The 13509-nt window shown below is 39.6% G+C and overlaps 2 protein-coding genes across 3 annotated transcripts in view; both read right to left on the bottom strand.

Annotated features, from left to right (window-relative positions):
• The window catches only part of SPAG1 (sperm associated antigen 1), a 91484-nt gene extending 89403 nt beyond the window's left edge, over positions 1-2081 (bottom strand). Inside the window, exon 1 of one of the 2 annotated variants that reach the window (XM_044743895.2) lies at positions 1772-2081. The gene's annotated coding sequence lies outside the window, so the exon portion shown is untranslated. The remainder of the gene's footprint in view (positions 1-1771) is intronic. The other variant, XM_070481403.1, reaches the window with a different exon arrangement.
• A 4619-nt stretch (positions 2082-6700) lies between these two features.
• On the bottom strand, positions 6701-9319 carry POLR2K (RNA polymerase II, I and III subunit K). Its single transcript, XM_014867375.3, has 4 exons — positions 9171-9319; positions 8521-8590; positions 7827-7919; positions 6701-6905 (listed from the first exon to the last, which is right to left on the bottom strand). The coding sequence occupies exons 2-4, from the start codon at positions 8579-8581 to the stop codon at positions 6883-6885; spliced, it is 177 nt and encodes a 58-aa protein (XP_014722861.1). The 5' UTR covers positions 8582-8590; positions 9171-9319; the 3' UTR covers positions 6701-6882.
• Between the last annotated feature and the right edge of the window lie 4190 nt (positions 9320-13509).

The following is a 13509-nucleotide window of genomic DNA, read 5'->3' as shown; positions in this document are numbered from 1 at the left end:
ATGAATTATCTCACCCTTCAAAACCACTCTCATGAAGGATATTAATAATTACTCCCACTTTACAGATGAGGAAGTTGATATTTCAAGTATGTAAACCACTCAAGTTCATATAGCTATTAAGTAGTGAACTGAGGATTTGAATCTCAGTAGGTGACTAACAGAGCCCACATACTTAACTATCATATCCGTGTTTTTGAAACTGCAGGTGGCAACCCAAGAAATCAATTAAGTGAGTTGCAATCAGCAGTTTTATAATGAGATAGAACAACAAATCAGACCACCTGACACATACAATTAAAGCAAACATTTTTTGTAAAAATTGTTTTTTACAAAAAATGTTGACATAAAAATTATAAATATGTGTGTACATAAATACACACGTTGCAAAGAAAAATATATTTCTTATTTTAAGTCATTGTCAAAGTTTTTTTTAAAAAACACTGCCCTAAAATACATTGGGTGATAAATTTTAAAACAAGAAGTAGCAGTGAGTCTAATTCAGCATGCCTGCCCTCTGGGAGTGTGGTCTTATACCAGACCTCTGCAGAAAAAGAGGACGTTCTGACAGCTTCTCGTCCATATTCCTGCAGGCTTTGACTTGAGTATAGGATATGGATGACAGTCTGTCAGCTTTGTGATGAGACCCAGATGAGAAATGGAAGTGTGGCTTTCACACTATACCGGCAGGCCCAGTATGATGAATGTTTCCCATCACAAGGATAGCTTTAAGGGTGGAAGTTACAGGAAAGCAAGATGAAGATCTTTTAAATTATTGATGCTGCCCAGAATAGAATGGGTTGCCTTAGGAGAATTTTTCCGAAGAGCTAGAGGATCTTTGATGGGAGAGATTTAAGCATCTAATGGGATTAAAATAGACTACCTCGAATTGAATGTATCTTGCAACCCCTGAGATTTTATGATTTGAACAAAATATAGTGACAAAGATTTGAAATGGTAGATCTCCTGGTAATCAAATGAATTTAATTCTAAACACTGTTTAACATTTCTCTGAGAATCCTTTTTGAAAACACCATTTTTTTTTTTTTTTTTGGTAGGATACACATTCTCAAGTTCCAAAAAACAAGTTATACTTTATTTGGTCTCTTTAGAACTCTTCCACATCTGTTTGTAATTTCTTTGTCTCTGATTAGGAAAACCTTTGGTCCTAGTTGGATTTTATTTCTTCTCTATCATCCTAATCCACACCCATTTCCCACATTTCCTAATAAGTTTATCAGTAATGCCTCCAGGGCAAACTACGATGGATTAGTAACAAAAACCTGTGTGTTGCCACCTAAGAAGTTTCTTTCCAGCATCCACAAGCCAAGCGCCCCCTGCAGCCAGAGACCGACAGGACATGGCATCCTCCAGCCGTAGCAACGGTTTCTATGTACAGCGCTGCCCGAGAGGGCGGCGGGGTCAGGTACTGGCCGGGATCCAGGAGCTCTACAGCAAACCCTCAACGGTCAGGGGGCACGTCAGGACCCTACGAAACTGCTCCCCACTCCCGGGCTTTGGTCACCAGGACTAGTCGCTGCCAGCGGACCCCAGGAATCCCTGGTGTTGCGACTCCACCCCAACATCAGCCACAGTCGGCCGCGAGAAACAAAAGGGCCCCCGTTTGCCTCCCACGACCAAGAAGGTCGTCCACCCCACAAGACGCTCCCTGCCACTCGAGTTCGACGGTGCACTTGCTCTGCCTTTCACCCCGGCTCCGAGGGAAGGCCTCCGATGGGAAGATGTAATTTGTTTCTGGCCAGCATGTACTCACCCGGTTCAGGCTCCGCGCTGTGAGGACGCCCGCCGCCAACCACTTCACCAGGGAGGGGCGTGGCCCCGCCAGAGCGCCCAAGGGCGTGCGACTGACCGCCGGGGGCGGGGATTAGGCCTTTGCGACCTGATTGGCTAGTCCTGGACTTGCCATCCCGCTGATTGGCCTTACAGGCCTTGCAGACGCCGGGACAGAGGACCCTTCACCAAGAAATAAGAGTTGAAGTGTGTGGTCCCCTTCCTCTGCTTTGCGTTTCAGTTCGTTTTAGGTTGAGTTAAAACGCCGTTACTGTTCTGGATTGTTGTACTACCTGCAAAGTAAATTGATAACTACTTCTACTTAATTATAAACACAAATTAAACCTTCAGGATATCTACACTGCAACGTAGATTTACTTAACCCTTTCCTTTTACACAAAAGAGTAAATGAAGGGCAAGATTCCCTCTTCTTTTTCACGCTTTCAACATTTTCTGAGTACCGGTTATGAGTCAGACGCTGTACTGGGCGCTGGGATACAAAACAGAGTAAGACATAATACAATTCCGATGAATAAAACAGTAGAGCTCATTTGTGAGGAAACGTATTTCAGTTTTATAATTTTCAAACTAGTTAAAATCGCCTAATAAAATGCTTGGCACATAATAGGAGTTCAATAAATGTATTTCTCTTCCCCCTTTGCACTTAAAATTACAGACCTACAGTCTATTAGCAGGTACTAATAGTGATAAAAATTCTAATGCTCAAAATACGACTAATTATATTATTTCTATTGCCAGTGCTAGAAATTGTTAAATTTGCATGTTTATAGACACAGATTCAAATTCTCATCCTATGCTTTACTGTATTGTCATGGGGAATGGCATCACCCTCAGCCATGGAGTCACTTCACACCTCATTCCAGCCAGCAAACTTTGTTCAAAATTATGTGCTAAGTCTAAAACACTCAGCTTACTGTAACTTCACATCATTTTACTTCCAGCATAGGAAGAAATCCTTTAAATATTGAGGGAAATGGCTGTAATTCCACATGCCCTGTATTTTTTTATTTTCGCTCACATTTAATGTTTTCTTCTGGTTATAATTATGTACATGAACATTTACACTTAATAAGCAGGATAAGATGCAAATTGAAGGAAATAGACTATGGAGACAAAAATTATCACTATCATCTTCTTAGAGATAAGACATTGCATCCAAAAAACAAGAGGAGATTCTCTCTCTATACATATTTGTGTCTGTGTGTGTGAGTGTATGTGTGTGTGTATATATATATATACACACACACACATACATACAAAGAAAACCTAAACTCTTAGAAATTAAAAATATTATACCAGAAAAGAAAAACCCAATAGATGGACTAGAAAGTAATCTTTTACAAAGCAGAGAAAGAAACGAAAACAAAAGAAAAGATGGGAAAGTTAGGTCAACAAAGTGTAATATTAGATTTTAAAAACAGATTTAGAGGAAAGAGAAAATTGAGGATAGGAAGTTATTAAGTAATTCAAGAAAATTTCCCAGAATTGAAGAACTTGTGTTTCTATATTGAAAGTCCCACCAAGTGACCAAAACAGTGGAAGAAAATAGACCCACACCATGGCACACTGCAAAAATTTCAGTACACTGCCAAATAAAATTCTAAGTTTCCAGATAGAAATAGGTCACATACAAAGGATTAGAAATAAGAATGGTTTTGGACTTCTCAACAATAATACTAGAAGTTAAAAGACAACAAAGCAATCCTTCAAAATTCTGATGCTGGTGAAGAACGCCAGACATTTCAGGCAGATAAAAGCATGGGGAAAGGCACAGCAAAGCAAGAAATGAGGCCTGTTACCTGCTTCAGGAACTGCAAACATCTCCTTAGAATCAAAGGATTAAGTGTGAGGTGGGTTGAACTGGTGACAGCAGTAGGAAAGGAGTCAGATTATCAAGGACCAAACATACTATTCCCAATAGTTTTGACTTTATCAAAATGGCCAGCCACTGAGGCTTTTCAGCAGGACAGTGCCATGAAATCTGTATTTTAGAAAGATCTGAAGAATATGGAGGTCAGCAAGGCTGATAGCTGGGAGACTAATCCTAAGGCCAATACAATCATCTGTGCAGAAATTGGTAATACTTAAAGTAATGGTGATAATAATATTTAACATTAGGCTAAGAGAGTTTTATGGATTATTTCATTTTACAACAAACCTTTGAAGTAGGTGCTATTATTTCATGCCTATTTACAAGTGAGGAAATGAACCCTGGTAAAGTCACACTGCCAGCCAACAAGGGACACTGTGGGTATTTGGGCCCAAAGCCTTTTGCCAAAGTTCATACTGTTTACTGAGCTCTTAAGTACTAACCAATCCATCAATAAGTCCTATTAGCTCAACTTCAAAACCTATCTGACAACCAGCAACCTCTCACTCCCTCCACAGCTACTACCCTGGCCCAGATACCATTATTGCTTGCCTGAACTATTACAGGTGACCCCTAACTGGCCTCTCCACTGTCACTTGTCCCTACATCCTCCATTCTCACAGGACAGCTAGAGTAATCTTTTAAGTCTTAACCTATGTCACTCTCCTGCTTACTCCCATCACAAGGCTCTAAGTGAGCTGGCCTCTGCCTGCTTCGAAGTTTGAGTCACATGGGCTTCATTCTGAAGTGGGAAGAAGGCAAGCTGACTTTCCACCCCTGAGCCTTTACAATGGCTGTTTGCTCTATTTCAGGAATGCTCCTTCGCCTTGTTTTCCTATGGCTGGTTCCCTCCCACCCTTCAGCCCTCTATTCAAATAACTACTCTCTCTTGACTAATTTGCTACACAGAACTTATTCTAGGAGGGGTGTGGATGTGCATGTAATTTGTATTTGTGAGGAGGCAACTTTTTACATCTTCTGTTTACACTTTCTCACCTTATGATATTTTATTCTTCCTTAGGACTGGTGATTTCTGATTTCATCTATCTTTGCATTTTTCATAACTTCAGTCTCTGAAGATAGTTCCAGAGTCTCGAACTGTACTGACCATCACTAATTCCTCCACTTTGACAATGAAGCTGAACTTACAAGAAAAGAACTGGCCAGTCATTGAGTAGCAGGGCTGGATTTGAACCAATTGCCGTGCTTTTCTCAGGGACATGCATGTACATAATCATTGGTAAGCAGTTTAATAGGGGACAACTTACATGTTAATTTCAAGCTCAGATTTACTGATTTTTATATTTATAGAGCACTATTCAAAAGAATCTTTTTAAAGATTTTTCCTTTTTCTCCCCAAAACCCCCCAGTACATAGTTGTGTATTTTTAGTTGTGGGTCCTTCTAGCTGTGGCATGTGGGACGCCGCCTCAGCATGGCCTGATGAGCGGTGCCATGTCCGCCCCCAGGATCCAAACCAGCGAAACCCTGGGCTGCCAAAGCAGAGCATATGAACCCAACCACTCGGCTACAGGGCTGGCCCCCCAAAAGAATCTTTTTAAAGCAATTTTCTATGTATTTTCTTTTTTTTTCTTAAAACTCTCCAGGTAGGCAAAAGGTAAAATTACTTCCATTTTACAGACGAAGGGGACACAAATAGGTAAATGACTAACTGAAACAGTGGTCTTGAGTTCCAGTGGTAATGCTTTTTCCATTAAACCACTGTCTAGTTAACCAAATAACAATATTCAATTAAACTACAGATATGCAAAGGACCTAGGATGAAATTAGAACAGTTAAGAGCAACAACCTTATCCGGTGAGTTGGGGTCTATTTAGGGGGCTGTCATAAAGAGCTATCATATTTACTGAGACTCTTTTGTCCAAAAAGGACAAGGTCAAGAAGGGATGTGGCAAAATTATGAAATTATGAAAGCCATAGCTAAAGGAAGGCCTGGACCAAGAAGCACTCTTTAAAAATCTGAGCATGGTAGTACTCTGTATAGCACGTAATAAATCTATAGAACTTAGTATTTGAGGATGGTCTAGAAATACAGGTGTTTTTTTAAAAATGGCAATTTTTTTTTTTTTCCGAGGAAGATTAGCCCTGAACTAACATCCACCACCAATCCTCCTCTTTTTGCTGAGGAAGATTGGCCTTGAGCTAACATCTGTGCCCATCTTCCTCTGTTTTTTAATATGAGGACGCCTGCCACAGCATGGCTTGATAAGCGGTGCACAGATCCATGCCCGGGATCCAAATCAGCAAACCCCAGGCCAACAGAGCTGAGCATGCAAACTTAACCCCTACGCCACCAGGCCAGACCCTGAATAGTTAATTTTTTGGAATGTCAGAGACACATAGCTATTAATAAAGTTGGACTATGTCTAATCTTCAAAATGAGTGTTAGGGAGGCCAAGATGACATTCTGTAACAATAGAATCCTGGAACAAACGGAGTATCTCAGTATCTACACCCCTAAGATAAAGGCAAAAGTTTTAAACATGTATCTAATAATTCAGTGTAAACCAATCCCTATGCTTTTTATATCCTGAAAGCAGAATGTTTTACCTTAATGAATGATTACATTTAGGAACTGCACCTGACTTAATGGGCTGCTTCATCCACTTTACTTGGGGTTGATTTTGCCTTACAGAAGCAACCATTAAAGTTCCTTTTCTCTTGCCCAAAATTTAAAAAATAGTCAAGCATTATATATATTATATACAGAAAGGCCTACACCAAGTAACAAATGAAAAATACAACTCAAAATGATGTATGCACACTGACAGTAAGTGCATTGCTACACTCTATACAAAATGATGCTGAAAACTCTACAAACAGTTGATGATGCAAAATAGTGGTTTCCAAAGAATGTACTTAATCAGACCTCTAGAGGGCCCTAGAAAACTTCGTTTTTAACAAGGGCCCCAGATAATTCTAGGTTTCGGTTTCGGAAAGCACTTTTAACTTTCATTGTGTGTGAGATTACATATACAATAAAATTAAACTATAAATCACGGTAATTGAACAAAAGCAATTTATTTATATAAACTATTAACAGATACTAAATACAATATGGTTTTTAAAATGAAATCATGTGTATATAGATGTATTCATAAAGATAAGCACACTAATCAAAAGATATACAGCAACATTAACAAATCCAAATACAAACAAACATATTCTTCTAAATTCCACGTTTCATCGAGCATCAAAAACCACCACTGTATCAAACTGAGTTAAGGACAAAAAAACTATTTAAAAACTATATAAAAGATTTAACACTTCCAAGTCATTTTCCCTTTGCAATAAGCTAGTTTGTTATTTAATCTAAAATGCACAAAAGAATGGAATTCACTATTTACTATGATAATTGGAAATGAACTAAAAAAAACTATTTCAATTTTTATTAGTCCCCTTTCCATGGTACAAAAGACCAATGAACCAAAAAACACTGATGCAATGTTAAAGGTGATAACTTACTGATTTAAAAAATATTGTTAGTTAAGTAAAAGAGAAAACAAAACAGGACCAGAACCTGTGGGCCTGGTGATCAGTCAGAAGCACACACATGATGTCAAGTTTGCTGGCATGTGCCCCCCTGGCTGGAAAGACAGGCCTTGCCCAGGACCCATGGACAGAGAAAAACAAACCAGAGATGGAAACCGATCTCCACAGGCAAGCTAGCAGAAGCTTGAACCTTTTTCTCACTAATAAAGGGAAGCACTGTTCATAAAAAAAAAAACAAAAAAACAAAAAAATATTGTTAGTTACCACAACAATTTACTATCTGTCTTTTGGCTAATTTGTAAGCCTCACTTTTTCCATTAGGTAGCATACATACACAATCTTTTTATTTCTCCTTGTGTAATTTAGTTTGTCCATAAACTCAAACTCAAGAATGAATACTTAATTAAATACAGAATCCCTGAAAAACAGACCTATGAGAACCAAAATCAAGTAATATTTAGTATATGCCTATACATTGGCAGATTGGTCCATGAAAATACTAATCATGCCCTTTTTTTGGGTAAGTCATCCAAAAGTTATTACCATTTTACCAGAAATTAATCTTTGACTTCAGCCCAAGCATTATTCTTCACTTCCTCCTACCTTATATTTAGAAAGCATAGTTAAAAGGATACATCTTTTGGTCCTTTTCTTATACATTATTCTGTATCCACATTCTCTGCATCTGATTGGATCTCTGGATTTTATTTCATTTTCTGTGTGACATTCTAGAAAAGAAAACATGTTTATTCAATGTCTAAAAGGTAAATATTACAGAGAAGCAAATTCTATTAACCATATTTTTGGGGCCAGTCCCTGGCTGAGTGGTTGGGTTCACACGCTCCCCTTCAGGGCCCAGGGTTTCCCTGGTTCAGATCCTGGGCGTGGACATGGCACTGCTCGTCAAGCCATGCTGGGACAGTGACCCACATAGCACAACCAGAAAGATCTGCAACTAGAATATACAGCTATGTGTTGGGGGCCTTTGAGGAGAAGAAGAAGAAAAAAAAAAGATTGGCAAGAGATGTTAGCACAGGTGCCACTCTTAGTAAAATTATATTAACCATATTTTTCACCCAAAACACTAAAATATACTCAGTCTCCAGGGAATGTCGCTATTACCAATATATTAAGGGGGAAAGAAAAAAGAGTTGTGGGCAATGCTCTTATTCAGGAGAGAAATCTTAATGAGTGGATTCGTTTTTGGGTGCTAAAGTGTTCTGCTTTATAACTTTAAAGATGAGTGACTCCTTTAAGCCAAAGATAAATGTAGTAATTTCAAACAAACTGAAGTAAAATACTCTTACTTTATGTAAGTGCTACTCTTACCTCCACAGATGTATATCATTGGCTGCTGCTTTGGGGGTTGAACGTCCTTCTGGGTGTCCATTGTTAGTCCCTGAAATCACAGATTCAAATACTGAATATCTCAAAGGGGCTCCTCACAAATCCAACCAGGCCTCATCATTCTCAGGGAAAGCTAAAAAGATCCTAATTCCTAATAGGTACTTTTTCAAACCCTGTGAGTAGGTACAAAGGACGAAACAAAAAACCAATATCTTGCGCAATTATCCCCCAAAATGGACACAATAATACTTCATACGTGTTATTTCATTTATATTAGTTATTTCATTATAATTTTTACAATTCTAGGAGGTATTACTCTTCCTTTACAGAGGAAGAAACAGACGCTTAGCGAAGTTAATTTGCACAGGATTATTCAGCTATTTAGAGGCAGAAGGATTCACATCAATTTTAGCAAGAGATGGCCAAAAAATTATATCCCTCAACAGGGGAACCTGCGAACCAAAGATAAAGAAAGAATAATGAAATAACCCCCAACAGTGAAACAGCTAAACGGAAAGAAACCAGGCAAAGGTCTAACAGCACTGACCCTACCCTCACCCTCTCCTAACTCTAAGGGCAGACCGGACCTTTTTAAGCCCGAGTCTCGTTCCACTTTTGGCCCAAATACCTACCCCCAAATCCCAACCAGCCAATTCTCTACCCACGCAGCACGGAAAGACTGCTCGCTCTACCTTCCCAGATTACAGCTCGTCGCTGCGTCGCAGCCAACTTCCGGCGTGAGCATATGACGTGACTGGAGTCTCCGCCCCTTTCGCTCCAGGCGTGGCCGACGACCCGGATTGAACAGAGGAGGTGAAGTCGGGCGCTTTGCGTGTTAGGCTCAGGGGATCAAAGAGCTTGTTTCTCTCTCAGCTGTTTTCAGTTTTCGGGAAAGCAAAGCATTTTAACAGTTCCTCAAATCAAAGGAAGTTTGTTGTTCTGATTGAGGAAGTTGATTGTAAGTAACACTTTTCCAGGAGGGCAGAGGGTTAGAAGAGAAACCGAAATAAGTGCCCGTGGACACCTAGGCTAACTGAAGGTGGAAGAATCAACTCCACGGCTGATTTTCACGTAGAAAAACACTTCTCAGATTATGTTTTTCAAATCTTTCGATACCTGTACTGGGGCAGTGGAGCAGACGCCCCTTATCCTTTGCATAATTTCGTTTTGATTTTTGACCCTTTCTGTCCTAGGCTCCTGTCAGCTCTCTCACCCACTCCTTTCCCTCATTTTGAAGCAAAGGTGGGCGCTAGGGGAGGTGCATCAAGTACTGCCACCAACAGCTAAGGGATTTTCGTAGCGGTAGCTGTGCACTGACTCTCCTTCCGTCACATGTATTCCTCCCTAGAAGAACAAAGCGACCTGCCCAGTAAGGTAGCGTTCTTTCTAAGATCAAAATTTCAGTGAGATTACTATCAGTTGGTTTCACAACGTTTACGTTCGTTTATTCTTTCACAGTAGATATTTTACTTACATCAGAAGGAGGGAGAAGAAAATGAAGTTACTAAAATTTAGAAAATAGCCAGTTGTTAGTAACTATTATAGTTAATCGGAGAAGCCGACTTCTTTCTTCCCAACATGCACTACATCTTCGGTTTCTTATTAAGCAGGCTATACAGCTTTCCTCTCTTCCATCCAGCAACTTGAGAACTTTGAACTTCACCTTTCACTTCCAGAAGGAGTTCCAACTGATTGCACCTCCACAGACCGGCTTGAGAGATTTAACTTGATCTTCCCAGTCTTCCTAGCTGCCAAGTTTTTTTTTCTTTTTCTCCCCAAAGCCCCCCAGTACATAGTTGTATATTCTTTGTTGTGGGTCCTTCTAGTTGTGGCATGTGGGACGCTGCCTCAGCGTGGTTTGATGAGCAGTGCCATGTCCGCGCCCAGGATTCGAACCAACGAAACACTGGGCCGCCTGCAGCGGAGCGCACGAACTTAACCACTCGGCCACGGAGCCAGCCCCCAAAGCTGCCAATTTTTAAATTTCCAGGGACACATAGCAGAGTTTCCTGCTTCTTAGTCCACAGACAGGCTAACATAAAGCATAAATATTTTGACCATCAGCTCTCTTACAATGTACTTCTCTCAACCAAAGAGGAGAGGTAATCCAATAGAACAGTCCAAATAAGCTTCCCTACAAGAAGTATTAGATAATACCACTGTTATCATAAGAGAAATATGATGTAGTGCTCCAGAAAGTGTAACTTTAATCATTGCAAGCTGTCCTGGATTCTGACTTCCAGTTGAGGTATCAAGATGATTCTGGTGCATAAGACAGTCTATGGAGATCAGAATGGATCGACACATGTAGAATACAAATGGGTCCTGGGACCCTACAGAGGGGTAGGGTAATGACAACTGGTAGCAAGGAGATCCAGAATTTCAACAAGAGTTCGTGTTGATGCTAGTTCCCAGTCCAACACCCTCTTTCCTATCAGCAGGAACCAGTAATTGTAGTATCACTATGCAGCATGGTCAGCAGAAGCTATTATCAATGGTAACAACTAACTTTTCTTGAGCACTTACTATATGCCAGATATCATTGCATTGCCCTCGCCTAATGAGAGTTTTTGTCTTGCCATCTCAGATGCTAGTGCTTTTAACTCCTTATTATATGGTTATGGAGATGCAAGTTGCTATTTTTCCCCTGTTATCTTTGTTTTCCTTTTTCCTTGATCAGATTCATTAAAGTATATCTGCATAGCTTGAATGTCACGGTGTTGGAAAAGTATTCCATTATATTTTACTGGATATTCCCAAAAAGAAGCATTAGATCTTGTGGGAAATAGATGGGTTTTATAATTCTGAGGTCAGTAATGGGATGACACCCAATTTAGAAGGGAAGCAAAAAGGCCAAAGACTGTGGTGGGTAAAGAATAGGAAAATATATCTCACTGGCTTGAATTTGGGGAATTGGAGTAAAGCTAGGACAAGCTACATGTAACTAGGTGTCTCTTTTGCCCTTTTTGGGGGGAATGTAAAAATTATTCTTATTTGAATGATAGAAGGGAGTTATGCTCTTTTACTCTTCAGTCATAATAAAATATCTAAAGGAAAATAAATTAGCTGGAGAAAAGAAAAGGACAATGTTTAAATGGTGTTTGGGGTTGTGTAGATTTTATTTAACCACAGGCAAAATTCCTGCCCTGTTTACATTATGGTGGAATGGGGAGAGGACATTAAATAAAATAGCTAAATATATTATATGGTATTTTATAAGGTGATAAGTTACACAGAGAAAATTCGGCAGAGGACGAGGATTGCAAATACTAGGCAGTGAAGGGAAAAATGGCTGTAATAGAGATTTGTTTGAAGAACTAGAGAGGGCACTATTCACTCTACCTGAGTGTGTGGAGGAGATATCAGAGAAGAGCAGTCTTGGAGAACATGTGATTCACCAATTCCTCGCCTTAAGTCCTACAGGTAACACAAACTTAACAACCTCATACTAAATTCATCTTATTTTCCCCAAACTTCTACTCTTCACTCCCTTACCTCCTGCCGCCACGCTGTTGATTCTGCCAATTGAATATGTTGAGTCCAGGTTCTTCCCCACTCCTGCTATTTTCCAGAGTAATGCAGTAGCTTCCTAAGTGGTCTCCTTGCAGACACCCTCATCTCTCTTCCTTCTGGCCTCCATTCTGCCACCAGAATGGTCTTTCTAAAATGCTCTGCATTGGCTAAAGGATAAACTTTGGACCCCTTCTTTTAAAAATAATTTTTTATTGCAGTAACACTAGATTGTAACATTATGTAACTTTCAGGTGTACATCATAATATATTTAGAATTCTATGTAGATTACATCATGTTCACCACCCAAAGACTAATTATAATCCGTCACCTCACATGTGTGCCTAGTGACTCCTTTCTCTCTCCTCCTTCCCCTGTTCCCCTCTGGTAACCACCAATGCAACCTCTGTTTCTATGTGTTTGTTTGTTGTTTTTTATCTTCTACTTATGAGTGAGATCATATGGTATTTGACTTTCTCCCTCTGACTTATTTCACTTAGCATAATACCCTCAAGGTCCATCCTTGTTGTCACAAATGGCTGGATTTCATCATTTCTTATGGCTGAGCAGTATTCCATTGTATATATATACCACAGCTTCTTTATCCATTCATCCCTTGATGGGCACCTAGGGTGCTTTCAAGTCTTGGCTATTGTGAGTAATGCTGTGATGAACATAGGGGTGCATGCATCTTTATGCATTTGTGTTTTTCAAGTTCTTTGGATAAATACCCAGCAGTGGAATAGCAGGAGATCTATTGGTAGATCTATTCTTAATTTTCTGAGGATACTCCGTTCTGCTTTCCACAATGGCTGCACAAGTTTGCACTCCCACCAGCAGTATACAAGGGTTCCCTTCTCTCCACATCCTCTCCAATACTTGTTTCCTGTCTTGTTAGTTATAGCCATTCTGACCAGAGTGAGGTGATATCTCATTGTAGTTTTGATTTGCATTTCCCTGATAGTTAATGATGTTGAACATCTTTTCGTGTGGCTGTTGGCCCTCTGTATATCTTCTGTGGAGAAATCTCTATTAGGATCTTTTGCCCATTTTTTAATTGGACTGTTTTTTGTTGTTGTTGTTGAGATGTATTAGTTCTTTGTATATTTTGGATATCAATCCTTTATTTGATATATGGTTTACAAATATCTTCTCCCAGTTGTTAGGTTATCTTTTGGTTTTGTTGCTGATTTCCTTTGCTGTGCAGAAGGTTTTTAGTTTGATGTAATCCCATTTGTTCATTTTTTCTTCTGTTTCCCTTGCCCGGTCGGACATGGGACTTGAAAATATGCTGCTAAGACCAAGGCCAAAGAGCATACTGCCTATGTTTTCTTCGAGAAGTTTCATGGTTTCAGGTATTACATTCAAGTCTTTAATCCATTTTGAGTCGATTTTTCTACATGGTGTAAGATAATGGTCTACTTTCATTCTTTTGCATGTGACTGTCCAGTTTTCCCAAA

Source organism: Equus asinus, chromosome 12, assembly GCF_041296235.1.
Source record: "Equus asinus isolate D_3611 breed Donkey chromosome 12, EquAss-T2T_v2, whole genome shotgun sequence".
NCBI lineage: Eukaryota > Metazoa > Chordata > Mammalia > Perissodactyla > Equidae > Equus > Equus asinus.
Note: the sequence above shows the minus strand (reverse complement) of the source record. Positions and strands in the feature narration are given on the sequence as shown.